Source organism: Erpetoichthys calabaricus, chromosome 1 (genome assembly GCF_900747795.2).
Source record: "Erpetoichthys calabaricus chromosome 1, fErpCal1.3, whole genome shotgun sequence".
Taxonomy (NCBI): Eukaryota; Metazoa; Chordata; class Cladistia; order Polypteriformes; family Polypteridae; genus Erpetoichthys; species Erpetoichthys calabaricus.
Window position 1 is genome coordinate 59358493 of NC_041394.2, and position 24588 is coordinate 59383080.

General features: G+C 38.1%; 1 protein-coding gene across 2 annotated transcripts in view; it reads left to right on the forward strand.

Annotated features, from left to right (window-relative positions):
- The window catches only part of LOC114650647 (uncharacterized), an 81961-nt gene extending 68718 nt beyond the window's left edge, over positions 1–13243 (forward strand). For both annotated transcript variants that reach the window (XM_028800421.2, XM_051933781.1), the window contains 6 exons: positions 2299–2361; positions 3815–3877; positions 4742–4783; positions 8010–8072; positions 10981–11037; positions 12019–13243. In XM_028800421.2, coding sequence (XP_028656254.2) covers positions 2299–2361; positions 3815–3877; positions 4742–4783; positions 8010–8072; positions 10981–11037; positions 12019–12035 — 305 coding nt within the window. In that variant the 3' untranslated portion in view covers positions 12036–13243. The remainder of the gene's footprint in view (positions 1–2298; positions 2362–3814; positions 3878–4741; positions 4784–8009; positions 8073–10980; positions 11038–12018) is intronic.
- The last annotated feature ends 11345 nt before the right edge of the window (positions 13244–24588 follow it).

Sequence of the window (24588 nt, forward strand, 5' to 3'; positions counted from 1 at the left end):
TCCCAACCAACAAAACATACACTAATCCTGGGCATCCATGTAATGAACTGTTCTCAGTATTACCTTCAGGCAGATAGTGCCATAGCATCAGGTCCCGAGGCAGCAGCCTCCAGAAGTGCTTCTTCCATCAAACTGTTAGAATGCTGAACTCTACACTGACTGATACTAACCCTAACCAAATCCCATCCTATAACACACACATCCATGCCGCTGACTCAGTATTTGCAAATTACATTGCACCACATATTTTTTCTGTTTTTAGTATGTATTGTATAGAGTACAAGTTTAAGTGTTTAGTACAGTGTGTAATCAATGAATTCATATTTACATGTATTGTAATGTGTATACTACAGTGCATCCAGAAAGTATTCACAGCGCATCACTTTTTCCACATTTTGTTATGTTACAGCCTTATTCCAAAATGGATTAAATTCATTTTTTTCCTCAGAATTCTACACACAACACCCCATAATGACAACGTGAAAAAAGTTTACTTGAGGTTTTTGCAAATTTATTAAAAATAAAAAAAATTGAGAAAGCACATGTACATAAGTATTCACAGCCTTTGCCGTGAAACTCGAAATTGAGCTCAGGTGCATCCTGTTTTCCCTGATCATCCTTGAGATGTTTCCACAGCTTAATTGGAGTCCACTTGTGGTAAATTCAGTTGACTGGACATGATTTGGAAAGGCACACACCTGTCTATATAAGGTCCCACAGTTGACAGTTCATGTCAGAGCACAAACCAAGCATGAAGTCACAGAAATTGTCTGTAGACCTCCGAGACAGGATTGTCTCGAGGCACATATCTGGGGAAGGTTACAGAAAAATTTCTGCTGCTTTGAAGGTCCCAATGAGCACAGTGGCCTCCATCATCTGTAAGTGGAAGAAGTTCGAAACCACCAGGACTCTTCCTAGAGCTGGCCGGCCATCTAAACTGAGCGATCGGGGGAGAAGGGCCTTAGTCAGGGAGGTGACCAAGAACCCGATGGTCACTCTGTCAGAGCTCCAGAGGTCCTCTGTGGAGAGAGGAGAACCTTCCAGAAGGACAACCATCTCTGCAGCAATCCACCAATCAGGCCTGTATGGTGGAGTGGCCAGACGGAAGCCACACCTTAGTAAAAGGCACATGGCAGCCCACCTGGAGTTTGCCAAAAGGCACCTGAAGGACTCTCAGACCATGAGAAAGAAAATTCTCTGGTCTGATGAGACAAAGATTGAACTCTTTGGTGTGAATGCCAGGAGTCACGTTTGGAGGAAACCTGGCACCATCCCTACAGTGAAGCATGGTGGTGGCAGCATCATGCTGTGGGGATGTTTTTCAGCAGCAGGAACTGGGAGACTAGTCAGGATAAAGGGAAAGATGACTGCAGCAATGTACAGAGACATCATGGATGAAAACCTGTTCCAGAGCGCTCTTGACCTCAGACTGGGGCGACGGTTCATCTTTCAGCAGGACAACGACCCTAAGCACACAGCCAAGATATCAAAGGAATGGCTTCAGGACAACTCTGTGAATGTCCTTGAGTGGCCCAGCCAGAGCCCAGATTTGAATCCAATTGAACATCTCTGGAGAGATCTTAAAATAGCTGTGCACCGACGCTTCCCATCCAACCTAATGGAGCTTGAGAGGTGCTGCAAAGAGGAATGGGCGAAACTGGCCAAGGATAGGTGTGCCAAGCTTGTGGCATCATATTCAACAAGACTTGAGGCTGTAATTGCTGCCAAAGGTACGACAAAGTATTGAGCAAAGTCTGTGAATACTTATGTAAATGTGATTTCTCAGTTTTTTTATTTTTAATAAATTTGCGAAAACCTCAAGTAAACTTTTTTCATGTTATCATTATGGGGTGTTGTGTGCAGAATTCTGAGGAAAAAAAATGAATTTAATCCGTTTTGGAATAAGGCTGCAACATAACAAAATGTGGAAAAAGTGATGCGCTGTGAATACTTTCTGGATGCTCAGTATTTCTCTACTACTGTGGTCTTTGCATACAAGTTTTTCACTCACTTGTACATTAGTGTTATGTAAAAAGTGTCCTGACTTGACTGTGCTATGGTTATAACAATAACAATAAAGAAAGAATCCTGTATGTTTTACTGTTATCTCCAGAATCATTCATTTGTAATGTCAATTGCAGTAGCATAGTTTGCACTGATGCCTCTCAGGTCCAAGAGTACTGGTTTGAATTCTGCTGCTGGGATAGGCTCCATCTCCCTAAGATGTGTAATGAACAAATAGAGGTGAATTACCTTGGTACACATTTTTATAGTATGTGAATTTATGTCCAATTACAGATGGAAAAAATACTGAAGAGTCTGACTATGCTATTGTGAATAGCACACAATCAGATGATAAAGGTACAGTATATATTACTGTAGATGGAATAATCTATATGTATATAAATCTCATTATGATCATATGAAGATTTGATTTTAATGCTAAGTTTAATTATTTATCTTTATTGCTCAAAAGCTGAACTGAGTTCTTTCCCTAGTAAGAGAAGGGAAATGTCTTTCATTTCCTTTTCCAGGAATCTGGAATTTTATGACAGTTCAATCCCATTTAAATAAAACAGTACCCTAACTTTTTGTTTCATCATTACAACTACAAGTTTACATTTAACTATTTTAATTTTCATATCTCCATCTCTATGAAAAGTGTACTTTTGACAAATAAATTGTCGTTATTATGTGCACTTAATGATAAGAACAATGACTTGCAATTGACAATGTCAATATCTTTCAATCAGAAGAAATTCTTGCTTCAATCAGGTATAATGAAATGAATTCCCTTCATTGCATTTTACTTCAGTTGAGATATCTCAGAATGGCAGAGGAGTCAACAGTGGGCTCTTGAGATAGATTGATCTGCTTTTAAGTTTTCTAGCGTCTCCTTATCCTAACCTTCTGCTTGCTCTATTCAAACAATGCACTTGCTGTAATGACCAATATTTAAACTTGTATAATACTAAAATGTGACAAAATTAAAAAGTTCCTGAACTAAATAGTTTTATGTTCAAATTCAAAAAATTACAAAAAAAATGTTCAAGTAAATTTTGTAACCCCCCCCCCCCCCCACTTCTTTTTTTTACAAAAGTACTTCCTATGAACAATACTGTTGCATGTCCATTTACCTCATGCCATTTGCTGACACTAGATGTTTCACACACTTGTATTCTAAAGTTTTGCATCACCCCTTACAGTATAGACTGTCTGGCACATTATAATAGTCATTCATGAGTCATTCAAGCTGTTTTGAGAATATTATGCAATGTTAAGATAGCTTCAGAGTAAATTTCTTGAATCATCAAAGTTCAATAATTGGATCTCTTCCTAATTTTTCAAACAGAAAGTGTGATAGAGGCACCACCGAGTCCCAAACCCTGGACACAATCAACACAAATGAAGGCACAGATTTAAAACATTTAAAAAATTGTATTATCAAAATACCTCACAAAGGTTTCTTCCAAGGTTGCACAAGAATAGTAATAAGCAAATTCCCATCATGCCCTGCAGATATCCATATGGTTACTGAGGTCCCGGGATGCTGCCATCTAGTGGATGAGGGATAAAAATATTCCAAAATAGGAGCCTTCCCCCACTGCTACTTTGTTTTGCTCTCCTGTCTGGGTAAGGGTCTCATACCCATCCCGGATGGGATGCCAGATAATCCTGCCTGGCACTTACAATAGGTTCATAGGGCCTGTATTGTTCCATGTTAAGAGTGCAATGAAATTCATTACTTGTGTACATACTGTATGAACAATATGCTACCTGAAAAAAAATAAAATTCAAATCTGTGATGTTACAGATTCAACGAATATTGTAGAACCAGTCTACACAGAACTTTGTGACATCCAAGCAACTCAGAATGGTAAGCGTTTAAGGTTTGGATTATGAAAATGTTTCTTCTGGTGGCTGTTTCTAAAGAGATATTTGTAAGAATAAAGCTAGGTTGGTGTTCATTATATATATTGGAAAAGTGGATTCAGCAAATGGTCTGTGGTTTCAACATATTTGACTGGTGCCCTGTTCAGATGTTAAGCCTGTTGGGACAGACTCCTGCTGCCCCGTGATGCTGCCGTAGGTAAAAGGGTTAAAACAATGGATTGGTGGATCTTTACCTAGTAGATTGTTTCACAGCAGAATTACACTTCTAATAAAATTTAGATGTAAGTAAGCTGTGACTAATCATTGCTATTTACTCTAGATGTTTTATTTATTCTTCAAACATATTCTGATCTTCTGCATCAGCTTATATCCATTAAGACCCTGAAGGTGTTGATAACAAACCACCAACATACTGAGTATTCTTTCATTACAGGCTGAATAAAATGTAGCTTTTTAAAAAAATACATTTGAAATTCATGGTTAAAAGTATGAAATATCTAGGGGATATCTAAAATTGATAGTAAACAATTTACAGTGTATAATAATCAATTAGATCAAACAAACATGAATGCAGGTACTGAAGCTAATAATAATAATGAAAAAATGCCAGGGCATGTTCTAAGGTGTTATTATCTGTATTCACTGGAAGTTAGGTGTTATTTATCTGCTTCACTCATAAAAAGTCACTTGATAGTAGCCACATTTTGTGAGCATGGCATTAAGCTTCATTCAGTTTGGTTTTGCAGTATGAAAACAAAAGGAGAAATATATGCTGTACTCCATTACATTAAATTATATTCAAGACAGGAACAATGCAAAAATAACTATACATTTAAAATTGTTTTAGACAATAACAGAGAAGTGCAGTCTTTGGAAGATGAGGAAGAAGGTAAGTTTGTTATATGTTTGACATTCTGACACCCTTTTGTACAGTGATCAACAATACACACATTCAAAAGTAAGATCATTTTATTGTTATAGTACATGTGATTGTATTAAATTAGATACAAATTTTATATTGAAATTATTATTAAATCAGTTTAAAGGAAAAATGGCAACCACATATTATTAAGACATGTACCTTAGGTTAATTGCAAACTCTACATTGAACTTTGCATGTGTGATCTGGTGTGTGTGTTAGTGGGCCCTGTGATATACTGGTGCCCATTCAGGATTAGTTCCTACAGTACAAGCTAATAGATAACCTCTGGCTCCCTACAGGCCATAACTGGATGCATGGGAGGAAACTGAAAGTTACTTGTGTAGGTGTTTTACTTAAGTTATGAGATTAGAAAGATGTTAAGTTTCAACTTATCCATCTTAACTACAGTCTCATGTCTCCTCACCAAAGACAATGTAAAAGTGTGGACTATTAGTCTCATTCCAAATCATTGTATTTGGCCTATCTATCTATCTATCTATCTAAAAGACCAATTTTATATTTTATGAAATTACTTTAATAACTTACTGTCGTTTACAATAGATTAGGTTATAGACTCCTGTTTTGTCTTGGTGGAGAAATATATTACTCTACTGTCCCCTTTTGTATTATTAATATGTAGCCTTTGTCAGAATGCCTCAAATCTCATAGACTTACCACTGTTTATAAGTTATTAACTTAGTATATAACTTCTCCCCACCTTCCCTTCTACATTTATAACTTCAGGCAATTAGGTGTAGTAAAAGACAAGCAGGAGTTAAGTTACCATTTAAACAATGTATTATTGATAATATTCATAAATAATAACAATATGCAAAGTACATTTGAATATTGGCAACAATACAACCTGATAAAATGGTGATGTGTAGTTTCAGGTAGCACACAGACTTGTTAGTTACTTAAAAATGTCTCTAGTTAAGGCATCATTTGTAGTCAGCTTTCTTCAGAACAGGCCACATGCCTGTCTCAATATGGCTGTCGAGCTGTGCTCTTCATTGTGTCGTCCTTTTCAGTTCATGCATCAGTTTGGTAAGAGACAGAGTGAGGGAGTGAGCAAATTTGTAGGTTTTCTGTCCAACCCCTACAGCCAATAGGACGTCATGGTACTTAAAGGCCTCTGATACAAGCCAGTTCCAAACAGCCATACTTCAGACCAATGGGGGGATAGAACATCTTCACACCTGAACCATATGTTAACCATATGTGTGGGGGTTGAGAGACTTCAGAGAAACACTTACCAAACTTGTTTCAGGCACTTCCCCCAACTCTGTTGTAAAATTCACTTTCCTGACTTAGTTTTGCATAAGTTACAAATAAAGACATACAAAATATTTATCAATTTATATGCAAAATATCACATCACAACAACTCCTATATCAATGAATAGGCTAACCTAGGCTGCAGCCTAGGGGCCCCTACTTGGAAAAAACTTGGATTCATTTCCTAAATTAACTGCAGGAATGGACTGGCCATCGGGACTAACAGGACAAATCCCACCACGCGCTCCTTCTCTGTGCAGCACTGTTGAGCTAAAAGCTTTAAAGAGCAAGTGTGGGAGAGCGAGGCAGAGACATGAGTGGCCCATGCTGCATCTTAATAATAATAATAATAATACATTTTATTTATATAGAACCTTTTCCATGCTCATCTTTCATGCATTTGTCCCATCACGTGATCGTACTAACTCTCGTCCACCCTGCAACGATGCAAACCAGACAAATGTGTGAGAGGAAAATTATTAAACAAAATAAATCAGCAATTTATACCCAAGGGATTGTAGCAGAGTCAACATGGAGAAGTGGTTAGTATAATGAAATTTGTTCTTGCACATCTCCCAAGAAAGGTTAACAAAAATGCAATACAAAAAATTATTAGCATATATACTGTATATACAGTCTATAAATAGTTTGTATATGTACTGTATATGAGTAAACAATGTGCTCTAGAAAGGAACTGATCTGCTGTCAAGGTTTGTTCCTGGCTCTTTATCCTATATTTTATTTGCTTTAGTGAAACAACACATTTTTGTAGTCTCTTACCATTCGCAAGATGCACTCTAAACTTTCCAGAGTAGCAAAAGTGTTATCTGTACTATCATCGCAAATGATTCTGGGAAGCTATTTTAGGGCAGATCAGTTTTATCATGGCTATAGAAGCACATCGTCATAATTTTGAGGGCTCCAACTCTTTCAAAAATATCATGTTGATGTATAAATTGTGGTTACTGTCTGTACTGTATGCAATAATAATAATAATCTGAGAAATTCTCACTGTACCTACACAAACTAAAATTTATAAAAATAAATTTTTGAATTTATCATACTGTATATCCCCTTAATTCATAGTAATATTCTTGTTATTCTCTTGTAGTTAATTAAGCATATGCACAAATTTACTTTTTAAATAAAGGGTAGTATATGCAAAAGTTGATGAAATTTAAAGACCTTTTAAAGTTTAAGTAAATACTGCAATGCACCAAATTTTTCTTTAGTGGAAAGACCAATGACTATGTTCTGATAATATGTAGTATGACTAAAAGAATATTATGTAAATATTCAAGTAAATTTAGAACCCCTCTAACTTTGATGAAATAGTAGCAGAAGTACATCCTGGGGAAATAAATTGGTTTTATAACAGAGAAGTCTGGATTCACCTGCCGCCCCAACCTTCACCAGAAAAAGTGGTTTGAAAAGATGAGATGATGAGATTGGGTGACAGTCGGCACACTTTTGTATATTCATTCATGCCATACCTTTGCTGCAATAAGATGTTTCAAAGATTTCTATTCCATAATTTTGAATTATTGCTTAAAGTGTAGGTATGGTATGTTATCATGGTCACATCTTTCATGAAAAACTTGTCATAAATTTCACTCCACAAAAAACTTCAAAAAAGAACAGGACAACAAACATTATTTTACTTCAGTCTTTTAAAATTACATATTTAAAGTATAAGGATCTAGGAAAACCTCTAGAAAAATAAAGGAATTTACACTTTGATAGAAAGTATTTATATTTTACTGTTGTGCTAACAAATCTGAAACTGAATTTAATCCAATTAATTTCAACCCTGAGATGGATTAAGCGGGTTTTGAAAATCACAAGTTCTGTTGTCTTGATTAAGATTTGGAGTGGTAAAAATTAATATTTGAATCAAATATTTTGTGATGTTACAGGTGCACTAAATATTATACAGTCAGACAATGCAGAAGTTTATGACCACCAATTACTTCAAAATGGTAAGGATTGAATGTTCTGAATATAAATGATTTTCCTTTTATTCAAAAAGAAAACAAATAAAAAACAATTTGTGTTCCTTATATATACAGTATATATATATATATATATATATATATATATATATATATATATATATATATATACAGTATATATATATATACAGAATATATTTATATATACAGTATATCTATATATATACTGTATATATAGTATGTATATATGCTATATATATATATATATATATATATATATATATATATATATATATATATATATATACAGTATATCTATATATATTCTATATATATATATATATACAGTATATCTATATATATATATATATATATATATATACACACATACTGTATATATAAGGAACACAAATTCTTTTTTATTGCTACTTTCAAAGCTCAGCCAATGATAAACAAAAATCCAAAGAATTAAGAGGGGTTCCCATTTATATATATATTGGAATAGGGCACTATATAGCACCCAACCTGGCACAGACTGATGCAGAGGCACATGTAACAACAAACGCACTTTTTATTTTTCTTCACCTGTGGGGCATGTCTTCCCCGTGAACCCCACATGCAATACACAGTCCCAAAAGCATTTAAATACAACACCAACAACTCTCCACCTTGCACCACCACTCCTCCCAGGCAACCTTGTCCTCTTCCTCCGATTCTGGCTCCTGAGTGGTGGATGCTGGTCCTTTTTATAGCCCACCCGGAAGTGCTCCAGGTGCTTGATCACCTGTGGCTAATTGCACTTCCGGGCGGGGCTGCAGAGATGTCCAGGTGGGCTCCGGGATCCATGCAGCACCCCCTGGCGGCCATTCCAGATCCCCACAGGGTTGTGGAGAACTCTATCTCCCATGAAACCCTGCGGGAAACTGAGGCACCATCGTCAGCCAGGGAGGCTGCCACCAAGCGTCCCAGAGGAGGTAGTGAGGAGCCCATGGCTGCTCCCCCGGACCATATACAACAGGGGAGTCCCGGCCGGGCATGGGACCCGGCCGCCCATTACAATATATATATATAAAGGAAAAATGTTGTTTGAGAAAATGAATTTATGTTACTTTTATGTTCCTGGACATCTGCAGATGTTTTCTTAGTTATTCATTGCAAAAAGGCACAGAAGATCACAGTGCCACTTCGTAACCTTTTGTCATTCAAGTCTGTAGATGGCAGTTTGTCTGTGTGGGGTTCACCTGTTTGTGCAGATGTCCAGAAATTACTTCAGTATCGAAATGCTTCCTATGTAATACATTTTCATCTGCTAGTTGCACAGTAGAATTGCATTGTAATAAAGTTAACATTCAGATAAGCTTTGACTAATAGCTGGTATTCACTGTAGATGTTTTAATTATTCTTCATACATATTCAAATCTACTGTAGTACCAAGTTACATCTGTTTAAAGTTTGAAGGTGTTGATGCTGAATTGTGTTACTAGGAGGGAAATGAAACCTTACCTTGATACACTGATCATCATGTACATTTAAGTTTACAATTGTATCCCTGGCAGACACTTTTGTCCAAACTAACTTATAAAAGAGGTCAACATAAATCGAGTAACACCAGTCTGGGAGACTATTTGGGAACAAGTGTTACAGGACAAGGTCATAAAATTGACCATTACAAGAGAAAAGCTCAGAACAAAAATACAGGTGTGTTACAATTCCTAGGTAATAAAACCTAACAGCAATCTATTACACAAAAATTCACTGAACAAGAGAGTTTTTAGACCCTTTTTAAACATATTAAGGGAGTTAAAATTCCTGAAATTCCTTTACACGTGTAAAGTGTCTGGACTGAGATTTATTGCCATGCTGAGGTTGCATCACCAGATGCCATTCATCAGCGGACCTGAGTAATCAAGAAGAAGCATGGGACCACATAAGCACTTCCATATATATCAGGTGTTGATCCATTGACTACTCTGTAGGCAATTAAAATAACTTGAATTTTATACTTGCCAATACAGGTGGTCAATGTAGTGATCTGAAGAGAGCAGCAATATGTACCCCGCCTCGGCTGGATGCACACAAGATATGCTGGTACATTTTGAATAATCTGCAGTGGCTGATTGACACATGCTGGTGCTCCTGCCAGTAGAGAATTGCAGTAGTCCAGACGTGACAAGACCAAAGCCTGGACCAGGGGTTGTGCTGGATCCTCTGTTAGATATGGTCTGATCTTTTGGATATGGTATAGAATGAATGCTACAAGACCAAGGGACTACAGAAATATGGTCCCTGAAGCACAGCTGGTCATCAATCTCTGCCCCAAGGTTGCATATGAACTTGGTGTGTGTCAGTAATAATAAACCAAGTGAACAGAGATGGGGTGCTGAATAGATGGGGCAAGCTGGGATAACAAGGAGGTCCATTTTTGCCAAGCTGAGCTTGAGATGGTGTTTCTTAATCTAGGTTGCACTATATGTGAGACATGCAGAGATTCTACCCAATATTGTGTAGTCCACTGGAGGAAACTACAGGTATAGCTCTCTATCATCCGCATAACTCTGTCAGAGAAACCATGGGACTGAATGATAGGGCTTAGTGAGGAAGTGTACAGGTAGAAGAGGAAGGACCTAGCACCGATCCTTGAGAAACCCTTATGTTTGCCTAGTTCACCTCTGACATCTCTTGTGTATACAGTATATACAGTAAGTAATGCAGGATGAATGTATTTATTATTTTTAATAATAATAAAATAATTAAAGTATCAAGGCATGTGCTACTTTTAGTTTGTTGCTATTTATTTACTTCACACCTGAAACATTTGATGCTACCAAATTTTATTAGAATGGCATTATACTTTCCATAATTAGGATTTAAGTAAATCAAATACACTTAAAAAAGGAATAATGCAAATATGTCTGTACATTTTAACTTATTTTAGATAACAACAGAGAGACAGTCAACGATGCAGGGCAGTCACCAAAAGATGTGGAAGAAGGTAGGTCTCTTTTACTTACTCAGAATGGCATCGTTTTTAGTCACCCATTTTTATACTGATCAACAATATATATGTGAGATTTTTTATTCTTATGGAAAATACGTATTCATGTATCAAATTATGCTTGTTTGGTGAGCAGTGCTGGCGCCTCATGGGTTTGAATTGCATACCCAGTTATATTTAATTTGGTGCTTGCACAGTCTTTGGATTTTTTTCTCTTTTACCTCAGATCTCCCCAAAGATGTGCAGGTTAGAGTCACTGTCGACTTCATACTGGCTTCAGCCCTAATGTGATTCTGGGTGTGTGCATAAGTGAGGCCTGCAATGGACAAGTGCCATGTTCAGAAGTGTTTACTGCCTTGTGTCTAGTACTGTGAGGATACCCTCATAAATATAAAGAATATTTTGACTATGAATTTAGAATCAGATGCGTTTATGGGTTGTGGTAGAATATAGAAGACAGACCAAGAGAATAGAGAGCAGTTTTCTTAAAGCTTGTGCAGATTAACCAAATATTACGTGTGAAAAGTTAATAATAACCTGATGAACTCAACCCAGTTAAACAAACAATTACAGTAGGATTGGTTGTTTAAACATTTTTTTTAGAGTTCAGGCCTGATTTTGGCCAGTTGTGTGTAAATAAATTTGACTAACTTAGGCACTTACTGTCTCACCGAAATTGTAAGCTTATAAGTTCAAGAGAAATGTCATTCCATGGTGAAAGGTTAATGCAGAATGTGGGGCACCATCAAACTACAATCAAATGTATCTGGATGATCATCAACAGTTCCGGAACAACTCTTTCTTTCACTTAGAACACTTTGTCTGGAAAAATGCTAGTATTGCATTTCTGTGGCAAAACCCAAATAACAACAATTAAGCCTGGTAGTGGTAGATGAAGAGCTATGTTCTGGAAAATTTTTGCTGTATCAGGACTGGGGTAATTTGCTGTCACTAAAAGAACTTTAAATTCTGTTTCAGAAGATTCTTCAAGGTGAAGCTGAAATGGAACAGAACCATACAACATGACAATGAAATGAAACACATAAACATGTCTCCAAAAGTACAGTTCAAAGAAAAAAAATAAACACTAGAATTTTGAAACGGTTTCATCAAAGTCCACAAGTAAATTCCATTAAAATATTGAGCTATGATCAATATGGAAGTGTTCATGCTTGTAAATCTGCAAAGAAGAAGTTTGACAAACTTCATCACAGCCCTGTATGAAAGTGTTCATTAACTTATTTGGGGTTGCAGTTGTTGGGGTAAAGGTGAAGCAAGTAATTTTTTAATCTTAATAGGGCAAGTAGTTATTACATGGGGTTTTGAAAATGTAATAACTTTTAATGATAAATTAATGTAAAAAAGTATAGGCACAGTTAGTATGTATGTTAAGCATTTATGTATACACATTTTCTGACATTTTTTCAGTCAGTGTCCATTTTTCCATTATTATGTTTCTGTTGTACATCAGAATGCAACACGGCAGAAAATGAGAAAAGCAGACAGGGCAAGTTTTAAGCTTTTATACATAATTTTACACATAATATATGTTGAAGTAATGTGTGCAGATTGGCAGCATCATTTTCTCCTCAAGGCTCGACATATTCAGCAACAGAGTAGTGTACAAAGCCCCTGCTGTACTCCTTGCTTATTTATGATTATGTGGCCAAACACAACTCCAGGGGCCTCATGTATAATGCCGTGTGTAGAAGTCACACTAAAACATGCTGTATGGACAAAAGTAGAAATGTGCGTACACACAAAAAATTTGAGATGCACAAAAACACATTTCAGCTCCATAAATCCCAGTCAGTGTGAAAAGTAACAAATGGGCATGCGCCTGGCGCTCCACCCTGACTCCTCCCATAATTTTGCATATTTTAATTTGCAAATCAATATAAATATTACCTTCCGTTCAGTGTTTGATTAAAAAAAAAATGGCAAAAGCACATGAAAAAAATAATTTCAGCGATTGCGAAGTGGAGGAAAGGAAAAACATACTATTTGTTGGCTTAAGCAGTGGTATTAGCAAAAAAAGGAAGTTGATTGAGTGATACAGAGTGGTGGAGACACTCAAAAGTTCAAGTTCTGAAAGTCACGCATTGCCTGAAATAAAAAAGAAGTGGTCAGATATCAAAGTCACCATGAAAAGGTGAGTCATAGCCCACCGTCTGAGTGTCATATGGAACTGTATTAGCATACATCCATCCATCCATTTTCCAACCCGCTGAATCCGAACACAGGGTCACGGGGGTCTGCTGGAGCCAATCCCAGCCAACACAGGGCACAAGGCAGGAAACAATCCTGGGCAGGGTGCCAACCCACCGCAGGACACACACAAACACACCCACACACCAAGCACACACTAGGGCCAATTTAGAATCGCCAATCCACCTAACCTGCATGTCTTTGGAATGTGGGAGGAAACCGGAGCGCCCGGAGGAAACCCATGCAGACACGGGGAGAACATGCAAACTCCACGCAGGGAGGACCCGGGAATCGAACCCAGGTCCCCAGATCTCCCAACTGCGAGGCAGCAGCGCTACCCACTGCGCCACCGTGCCGCCCTATTAGCATACAGAGAAAAGAAAAAAAAAATCTGGGCACAATGAAGAAAAAAAGGTTGAAATGTCAACTTTAATCTCGAAATTTCCACTTTAATCTCGTAGTTTATTTTGTCATTAAAGTAGATCTTTTAAACTTCATCTTAAAATCAATGTTTAATTTACTAGTGTCTCAGATCCCATCATAACTAAAGTAGCATATTAAATGCTTTGTATTCTATGTGTTCTACTGTATGTGTGTGAATCACTATGTGCTTCTTAAATGGACTTTCTCTTTCATAGACAGGAGCACCCAGGCACTGATCTCCACACAGAATACATTGCATTCATGATATTACAGCTGTCTGAACATTTTAGAATACTAAGATGTAATACTTGATATCATGTTCATGATGAAATGCATTAAAGCATATATTAAACATGGGGGCATGGTCGTGCAGCAGTAGTGATGAGCTGGCGCCCCATCCAGGGATTTTTCCTGCCTCACGCAAGATGCTTTCTGGGACATGCACAACCACCAGTTAAATAATTTATTACAGCAGAACTGCATTTAACCCCCAGTTAGTGTCCTTCCTTTTCTTCCAACATGTAACCAATCTCCCAAACAATAAGCTCTGTAATACATGTCAAACCAGCTGTTAGCTTTGATTCTTCAAAACTTTTAAGAAACATTGAAAAATTCTTCATAATACGTGTTTAATTATTCCATCCATCTATCCATCCAGGGCTGTGCTAGTCCCATCCTGAACTGTCACTTTTCTCACTCCTTCTATCCAAGACAATTAGCATTTGCACCATCAGATTTAGGGATGCTGCCCGGGATTGGTTCCTGCCTTGTGCCCTGTGTTGGCTGGGATTGGCTCCAGCAGACCCCCGTGACCCTGTGTTCGGATTCAGCGGGTTGGATAATGGATGGATGGCTGGATTTAGGTATGGATTTTATTCTCAGATCATAAGGCTCCTCATCATCTCTCCTACTGACACATGCATAAGAATGCTTGATGTGTGTCTTCTATATACCATGTGATGTTGTAAACTGTTGTATCCATCTTGTGTTCTTTGTACTACGCTATTGTAACTATTTTGTGCAAGTAAGGGTCTATTGACAAGAAACTTCAACATCAATTCTAATAAATAACAGTGTGAATAAAATATTCTTTCTCATAATGAGAATGGGAGAAATTTTCATATTTAATGCTATTTTAATTTTTGACAAATAAACAGCAAAAAATTATTGAATATGATGAAGAATTTTGCAATACACTTAACAGTGATCTATAGTGGATAAGCTATGTGCTGCTTGAAAGAAGGTTGACATTTGTGTTCTGAAATATCCAAAGCTCCTCTAATTCTGTAAAACAAAAATTCTGTAGCAATTCAGAAAAACACAAGCATTCCATGTATTCTAGTGCAAGAATGTATATTGTGTCACCAGTCCATCTCCCATGGCAGCATTACAGTGTATTCCACACGGAGATGTTCCTCCTTAAGAAGGTTATTTTCTATTTCCTATCAGCCTTTTTTGTATCTAAGTCCAGTGGCTGACTTAGAGCAGTGGTTCCCAAACTCAGTCCTGGGGGACCCCCTGTGGATGCAGGCTTTTGTTTCAACTAGATTCATAATCAGTGATAATAATCAATAACAGCAAATTTCATTTAATTGGTCTTTTTTTTACATTTAGAAGACATTTTGAAATATTTCTGTTTTTTTTTCTTAAGCTATAAATGCTTAACTCTCTTTTGTTGTTTTCTTATTATTTTTCCCTTTTCCTCTGTAGTTTGCACCCTTCATTTACCCTAATAGTGACAATTAACAAAAAGCAGAGCAGACATCTGGGATGATGAAAGCTGCAACTACTTCAGAGTCAGAACCACTAATTAATAAATAATCAATTAAATAACCAGAGCACCTGGAAAAGCAAAATGAAAATTCGGATGAAAACACTGATAACTTAAAAAACCTACAAATTTTGACTCCAACAACACAACACAATACAACATTAACTCCAAAGCACAGAAACTGGGAAATAATGACTCAATTAAATAGGTAACGGGTCCAATAAAAAATGGAAGTTGATTGGAACAAAAACCTGCAGTGAGAAGGGGTCCCCGGAACCGAGTTTGGGAACCACTTACTTAAAGCTAAACAGTGTTAAGGGTGTTTGGACAGATCATAATGAGATAACAGCTGTGAAGATGACAGATAGCGATGAGCAAAACAAAATTGAATTTTCTGCAAAACTGTTTTACTTTTTCCAAAAAAATTCAGAAACAAATTGAATTTCATTTTCATTGAAAATCGTGTCATTGACACATAAAGAAAGGTGTTTATTAGGTGTTTATAGTGTTTACATGTATTAATTCTGTCTTTGTGTGTCATTTAGTATTTAAATAAAGATCTCTAGTGAAAAAAATAACCTGTGGACTGATTTCACGTCACATGTAGATATTTTGCTGAACCTTCAGAAGTGTGTTATGCTAATACTGGAAAGAGAACACTCACTTTGCCAGTTACAATGACAATCTTGTTGGCCACAATCCTAAAGATGCATCAGAGACAGAAGTAAAACTTAAAGCTCCATATCTCATGGAACATGCAGATTTTCATGAACAGGAGTCAAGAAAGAGTTGATAGGTAATATGGAAGGAGAAGCAAGCTACTTTCTGTATACTGTATAGTGAGTTTTCCTATAGGGGAAACACAGTAATGTGCAAGATGACATGCTTGGTGTGTTATCACTATCAGCAAAGTTTTTCAAGGTACACTTCCATGAGGTGGCAGAGTGGTTTGTGCTAAGATGCTGACTGGACAACTGCACTGAGGTGCCGCAAATCCATAAGAGCTGGTCTGGTGGCCTCAAACAGCTGTGTGGTTGCCCCTAAGATGCATTTGTTTTGAAAAGACTCAAGTCTGAACTTATGCTTGAACTTTATGTGCCCAATGGTTATATGTAGGTACCTCTTCCTCCAAATGCTCATCTGCTCCCCTCGTCAGTGCTGCTTCTTAGCTCACCAACCCTCTATAGTCTGTCCTTAGCAATCTTCCCCAGTGCCACCAAAGAGATTTGACTCAGTATCTAGAAGGGCTATGCAAGACTTAGGCTAGACTTTACAGAGGAGACAAGGAAAGCATGGGGGGCACAAACAGCTGCTGGAGAAGGTGGTTGGTGGAGAAGGGTTGGTTGAGTGGGGAAGCCACCTTCTTAACTGCACCACCCCATTGAAATTATCCTGCACCTCTAAAAGCAGTTTCCAGCAGACGTAGGTCTTATGGCCTTTATTTCAGCACTGCCAGCAGACAGCTTTACTCAGGTATCTGCTCTTCTTCAGGGAATTGTGTCTTCTTTGCCCATTGCCAAACTGTGCTCATCAAGTGGGTACAGAATGGCCTGTGCCTGCTCAACCTCTGCAAGCATCTCAACGAGGCTCCAGGCCTCAGCACCTCTTGCAGATTATCTGGGAATTCAGGACATACTTAATGGGTCAGCAATATATGCTCTTAATGACCCCAGTTTCTGATGGCCAATCTATTGTCTTTTGGACTGGGTATGCTGCACTCCTGTCTTCAGCTGTACCAGCAACATCTCTTCAGCACTATTAAGAATGCTGCCAGATAACTCTAATCCTTCAAGCATACATCTAGCAAGAGAGTTCAATACTTCTACTTCAAGCATCATCCCCAAATGTTCTGCTTTTGCTTCTTTATCCTGCATACCAGGATTGAAGTTGCAGTTGAGACTGATACTCCTGTTGTTGGCACCTGTAGCTTGGTGTGTAGACTTTAGAGTATGTTGAGATTTCAATCTGCTTTCTTCTTATTATTTTCTACAGTCAGCACAGTAAATTGCAGATCTGCTCCAAAAGCCCTTTTTATCTCCTCTTCTAGATCCACCCAGGCTTTCTTCTGCTGGGGTAGAATTTGAACCGCAAGTCCGCACCCTGTTCTGTTTCTGACATTGATGTAGTGATGCATGAGTCAGCAATGGGTGATCTGATCAAAGTTAATTTCTTATGGATTTTTAGCTTCCTGTCCTAAAAAGGATTATTTACTCAGTCACTGTGGATGACTAACTGACTAACTATCAGTGTGGCAGACTGGTTTTTAAAGCTCTTCTCTGACAACATTGGAGGCAGCCATCTAATGTGCACAATGGTTTGCCCAGTCCTAAGCACTATGCACTCCTGGGATGCACATGCTGCTGACACGATTCCTGATGCTTGTATCACTGATGGTGACAAAACAGTGTACAGTATAACAAGGTGAAAATCTGGTATTGCCAACACAGTTACTCTCTTTCCAATTTCCTCAGTGTGTTACTGCTCTATATTAATTTATCAATTAATGTACAGCTTTGAACATGGCTGGAAGGGATGATTACCAGCCATGGATTCATTTGCACAATATGTGTTCTTTGCTGAAATAGTAAAAAAAGGGGACACTTGTGATTTAAATTTCCTTTTTTTTCTTGCTACTTCCTATTAAATAAACATCTGTTTAACACTTGTGAATCTTTATTGCTTCCCTAAACAGCAAGTTTTTTTTTCTATAACATTGTATCGGATTCTTATGCAAAGGTTCAATTGTAAACACAAATGCTTCTTGTTTAATTTTAACTCATATGGTTTTTCAACACATTTTACATTCTGTGCATTAAGTTGTGGTTAATTAAATGAGCATCACAGCTTAAACAGTTGATATATTTGCTAACAATTACACCCAGATAAACAATGTTGCGGAATTTATATAGAATCAGCAAATTGTGTATTTTAACAGAAAACTGTGACTTTCTTTCTAATTTTGCTTGAGTGCCATTTCTTCCTAGAAGAGAAATAGGATACTCAGGGTTACTGTGTTTTCTCTTTGTTCTCCAGCTTACAGCAGTCTGGTATTTTTCTCCTTTATAACAGAAATAACATGAAGAAAATCTCCAGCAAATAACATTCATATTATAGCAATTCCATCTTTTAAATGGAAAATATTCTGGAATACCCTTAGTAGAAATGTCAGTTCTCTGAGATGTTATCTTAACACAGAAAAAGAATGAGGAAGATTCTCTTTTAAGCTCATATGCAGATGACACAGGGATACACAGTTAGTGCTGCAGGTTCTGAGCCCTTTTTGGTGCTTGAACAATACCTTTTGGTCTGTTTGGATTTTTTCCAGATACTATGGTTGCTTGCCACTTTAGTATTTCATTAAACAAGTGTATTCTGCGATAGCTTCTTCTTCTAGCAAGGATTGAATCCTGCCTTATGCCATGTGCTGCCTAAAGAGGTCTGGCTTTTATGGCCCTGTAATGACAAAAGGTCAGAAAATCATTGGATAATGTTCCACATGAAATTATGCTTAATTGTTTCTGTACCAAAGTGTTTCCACTTACTATGAGTGTTTCACTATTGTCCTTCAATTAAAATCCGAGAAATTAAGATTCTTGCAGCTTTGCCATTTAAGTACAGTGTGTGACTCTGTTTATGTTTTAAACCTGCCCCAGTCTTTGACAGTGAGACCATCCATTTCATTAGTCTATTTAATTACACCTAATGGAGGTAAGGTGGTTGATGTCACAGTTAAAAGTTTGAAATAACATAGTGATTTTGTAGCCTCTGAGCATTAATATTTATTCAATATGTAAACAGAAATAAAATTCCACTCCAGTATGAGTAACAAAGTGAAGGTGCAGAAAAAAAGCAACAAGATCTTAGAAATCCAAAACTCATGCTATATTTAAAAATTAGGTTTTCTAATTTGGCAAAAAAAAAATCAGCTAATGCAATGATTTAAACTATTAGTAACGGAAAAGCTCACAGAATTGTTGCTAACACAAACATCTTTATATGCCCTTTCACCAGGCTACAGCAGTACAATTTCTGCCTCACTACAGTCCACTGATGCTGGAAAGCTTGTCCTGCTCTAATGCTCCACTCCATGGGGGACTGAGAGCTCAGTTATACTGTATATAGAATTTGGAATGACGACTCTAAAACTGTTAGTTGTTCACTCTTTTAAAAGGCAGCTTAAAACATATCAGTTTAAGAAAGCTTCACTAACAATATTACCCTCTCAGTTTTACTCCTCTTAGAAAAAGTTTTGTAGGATTTAATTCGTTATCTATAGCTATTAATTAACAATGCTTATTTATTCTTGTTCAGTGCTCATTAGTGCCAAACCAGAAATGTCTTTCATTTATGTATCCATTTGTTTAGCTTCTAATACCCCTGTTCTAATACTTCTAAAATTAATGTTTATGTCTTGTGCTGTTAATTAGGATTGTGACCCGTAGACAGACCACAAAGAGCATTGAGGAATGATTGGTGGACCAACCGGGCTACCCTGTTTAATTTTTGTTATCATTCCAAAACAGAAAATGGCAAACGGAAAGCACTTTTGTGCACTCGGCACAAGAATGAAGCATACTGAGTCAAACTGTAATCATATTGAACTCAAGTTAGTGGGAGTTCTGTCTCTATTGTCTATTGCTGCTCAAAAGAGCCGCCATCCTCTGAGGACTGCCCAGTTTTGTTGCGTCCCAATCAGAAGGGGCACGGCCTGCTTGGAAGTAAAGGCAGGGCTAGCTTCATCCTTTAGCTGCCTCTTGGAATTGTGGTTGAAAGAGAAAATAGTGTTAGCGACAGCACCCCTCTCCTCCTGGGGTGGTCCTGCTCACAACAACGGAGCCAGAAAGGTAATCCTCAGGCACACATGTGTGACAGGATATTTTTAAATTGTGTAGTTTTGTTCCTAAAGTTCCATTAGAATATTTGTTAAGTGATTTGAACAAGGGAAAGTGTACTGTAAAGTTACTGTATTATTTTTACTATACTTACTATCATTGTTTTAGAAATGAAAAACTTTCAGTAGCATCAGACATAAAGGGGGAACTGAATGAAAGAGCCAAAAGAAAAGGTTTGCCTTATAATAAACTTTTCTGAGAAATTCAGAATTACTGACCATGACAATATTAATTTTCATGAGGTAGACCTGTCCAATAGGTGTTCATATGTGGAAGGTAAAGCCCAAAGAAGAAATAACACGAATAACAGTGACTCCCTCTCTGATATGATTACTGCTCTCCTTGAAAACCCACTGAAGTTTTGGCCCTGAAGACAGTTGAACAGAATCAAAAAGTTCAAATTCAGAATCCACTAAGTTAGGCTCAGTTGGAAGAGATCGTGGTGCTGCTGCTGTCTTGTCAGCATTTTTGAGGAATACTCTGCATGTTTTCCGAGCTTTAAGTTTCCATTGATCTTGCAATTAGATTAAGCAGTTATTTGGCAAAGTGGAAGGTTGGTTTATCAATTTAAGCAATTTAGAACAAGAAGTAAAATGTTCACAGAAGAGAAAACCAAAATTGAATGAGTGAAAGGACTCATAAGGACTACACCCCTTAAAGCAAGAAGCAAAAATAAACTTACTTCTGTCAGCAGTTTAAGCAGGAACCAATATTTCCCTTGCAACAGTCTGTTCTTCATTATTTATATTTGCAAATGCATAGGTTACTTTTAGCCACATATCACCACAACATCAACTTTAGAATCACACACCACAAGTACTGTAAAATGTCACATCATTGTGCTAACATCAGTGGCGTAGCGTAGTGGGGGTGGCAGGGGCGACCCACCCCGGGCGGCACTTTTAGGGGGCGGCAAAATTTCACAATAAATAATAATAATATCTTGTAAAAATTTGAACCATACCTAAATAAGGGAGCGGCGGAATTTTCCTCCACCCCGGGCGGCTGACACCCACGCTACGCTACTGGCTAACATACACATGTACAGTACTCCAGAGCTTCAAAACAGTTTGGAAGGGTCAATGTTTTGGAGCATCTTTAAGTAATTAGTCAGTCAGTCATTTTCCAACCTGCTATATCCTAACTACAGGGTCACATGGGTCTGCTGGAGCCAATCCCAGCCAACACAGGGCACAAGGCAGGAACAAGCCCCGGGCAGGGCACCAACCCACTGCAGGACACACAAACACACACCAAGCACACACACCAGGGCAGTGGACAGTGGGAGGAAACCCATGCAGACATGGGGAGAACATGCAAACTCCACGCAGGGAGGACCCGGGAAGCAAACCCAGGTCTCCTTATTGCGAGGCAGCAGCGCTACCACTGTGCCACCGTGCCACCCTTTAAGTAATTATTCACAAATAATTTCAAAGGTAATTTTGAACCTGAAATTCAGCATTCTCTGTGGTGGGTTGGCACCCTGCCCGGGATTGGTTCGTGCCTTGTGCCCTGTGTTGGCTGGGATTGGCTCCAGCAGACCCCCGTGGCCCTGTGTTCGGATTCACCGGGTTGGAAAATGGATGGATGGATGGAATTCAGCATTCTTTTTAAACTTCATTAATTTTATTCTAATACAAAGCAAATAAACTGAAAATTAGCTTGGAGCACTTAAACACAATAACAGATCTGAAGTAAAGCAGAAGTGTAAAGTGTAAGATTTACATTCACAAACATGCATATATTTAAAGGAACAGTAACAAAAAAGAAAAGGAAGAATTTAACAAACACTGCCTTATGATCATGAACTGAATGAGGTAGACCATGTAAGAGTAGTAAAGCGGACAGGAAGTACAGCCAATGGTTGACAGAAGAGAGGGAAAATAAAGACTAGTCTTTAGCATTACTGGAGAAAATAAACCTTGGTGGTTGGAGTTTAGTAGAGTCTGAGATTTTTTGATCTAGGCCAACTAACCCATACATTGTATTAAAGCATATAGCTCATTCTTAACAGCAAAAAAAAAAAAAAAGATAGCAACTGTAACAAATACAATTCACTAGCTGATATAATCCATACTTAAAGTTGTACTTTACCCCTGGAATATTCCCAGGATCTATTCACATATTCTTTACTGAGCAATAGCTACATGTAAATGGATCAAATTGGGCGGCACGGTGGCGCAGTGGGTAGCGCTGCTGCCTCGCAGTTTGGAGATCTGGGGACCTGGGTTCGATTCCCGGGTCCTCCCTGCGTGGAGTTTGCATGTTCTCCCCGTGTCTGCGTGGGTTTCCTCCGGGCGCTCCGGTTTCCTCCCACAGTCCAAAGGTTAGGTGGATTGGCGATTCTAAATTGGCCCTAGTGTGTGCTCGGTGTGTGGGTGTGTTTGTGTGTGTCCTGCGGTGGGTTGGCACCCTGCCCAGGATTGTTTCCTGCCTTGTGCCCTGTGTTGGCTGGGATTGGCTCCAGCAGACCCCCGTGACCCTGTGTTCGGATTCAGCGGGTTGGAAAATGGATGGATGGATGGAAGAAACAGTACATGAAAATGGTATGAACAGCAAGGCATGTTTGTGTTCTGAAAAGTCTCTTCAATTTTGTGGGCGGGACCACCTGTAACTCTCCACTGGGGGACTGCACATAACTCTATTATGGCTCATGGGAAATGCAGTCTCTTGTGGTAGATTACATATACTTGGTGGCTGGTAACTTTTTTCTGTCTTGTTATTGCTATTTGTTGTGCTTACTGGCTTTTTGACTCTTTCGCTTTTGTTTTTGGAATCCTGATTTCTAGATAGTGCTTTGGGACTTATTTGCTTAGGATTGCCTAGTGGGCAACTTCTTTTGCCTCTTTTTTGCTTTTTGAACATTTTGTTAAATTGTCTGATTTTTTTGAAGTTCCGTAAATTTCCTTTTATAAAGAGTCCTTGTTTGCCTTTTATCCACAAGCTGGAGGTTTATAGTCATCCTCCCTCTGGTGGGTTTTCGGGTGAATTTTGTGAACATTATTATATTTTTGAATTTTTGAAGCTATGAGCAGTTTGGTACGGTGTAGGCCAAAGCTTTTAGTTATTAGAGTGTTCAGACTGCTGTTTTTGGGTGCTTCTTTTCTGGGAAGCCACATGGGAATTCAGGCCTGCTTCCCTAGCTATTCTTGGAAGCCTCACACAACTTTGGCCATATAGGGTGAGTGAATCACAATACCACAAGGTAACAATACAGGTAAGGCTCATTTTCAGACATCAGCCTTTCTTCATTTACATTCTTTTACAATGAATTCCACAAACAACCCAATACTTTGCAATTAACAATGTCAAAAAACTTTACAATGGAAGTAGTACTCTCAAAAATAAAAGTAAAAAAATATTTTTGTGACATGCTTTGATTTGAAACAGGACCCACTAAGAAAATGACTAGAAGTGGTACAAATTTGAACAAGTGATTAAGATTAGTGGCTGTAAGAGAACTGAAAACTACAAACAAATGAAAACTCTAAACACAAAACATTTTATTACCAGTTTTTATAAATGCATGTATTTATCCATTTATTTATATTCAAATAAACAAATACTAATAAACCTTAGACAGGAAAATACTATGCAATGGTGTAAACAAGTAAGCTGACAGATCAGTGAACACTGACCAAGTACAATAAGTACAGGAACCAAATAGTTGTTGGAGTGTGATATGAGTTATCAGGATGGACAGCCTTCCCCTTAGTACGACGCTCCAAACCTTCTGATTTCCACATTGTAGCAGTGCTACTATTAGTTAAAACCGCATCTCCCAGCAATCCCTGCAGGGGCTGTTGGGGGTCAAAGGTGGTCAGAGGGGCTTAAAAGGAGGGCAGGTGTCCAAAGGTGTTTTTTGTTGTTGTATTTTGTGTTCCGTTTACCTGTCGAACTGCCTTCTGTTGATTAAGCCATATTTAGTCTTTGTGACCTGGATTGTTTCGTTGTTGGGGTCTGCATCGTCTTCTGTCTACCTGTGTGCTGAGGACTGATTCATTGGCTTCCCCGCAAGAAAAGGAGCGCTCCTGAACCATCCATCTGTCTTCACCCTTACAGTGGCTACCAGTAGGACTGTTTTTCCATTCCCTTTCAGCGCGCAGATTTCTGCACTTACTATCGTCATCTTTCATTGCATCCGGTGTTGTTTTCCATGGACATTGCTGTGTGGAGTTGTTTGTGTTTATATGTTTAATGTAATATCACCGTAGGAGTACAGGGGTGATATTATTGTTTTCATTTATATTATTT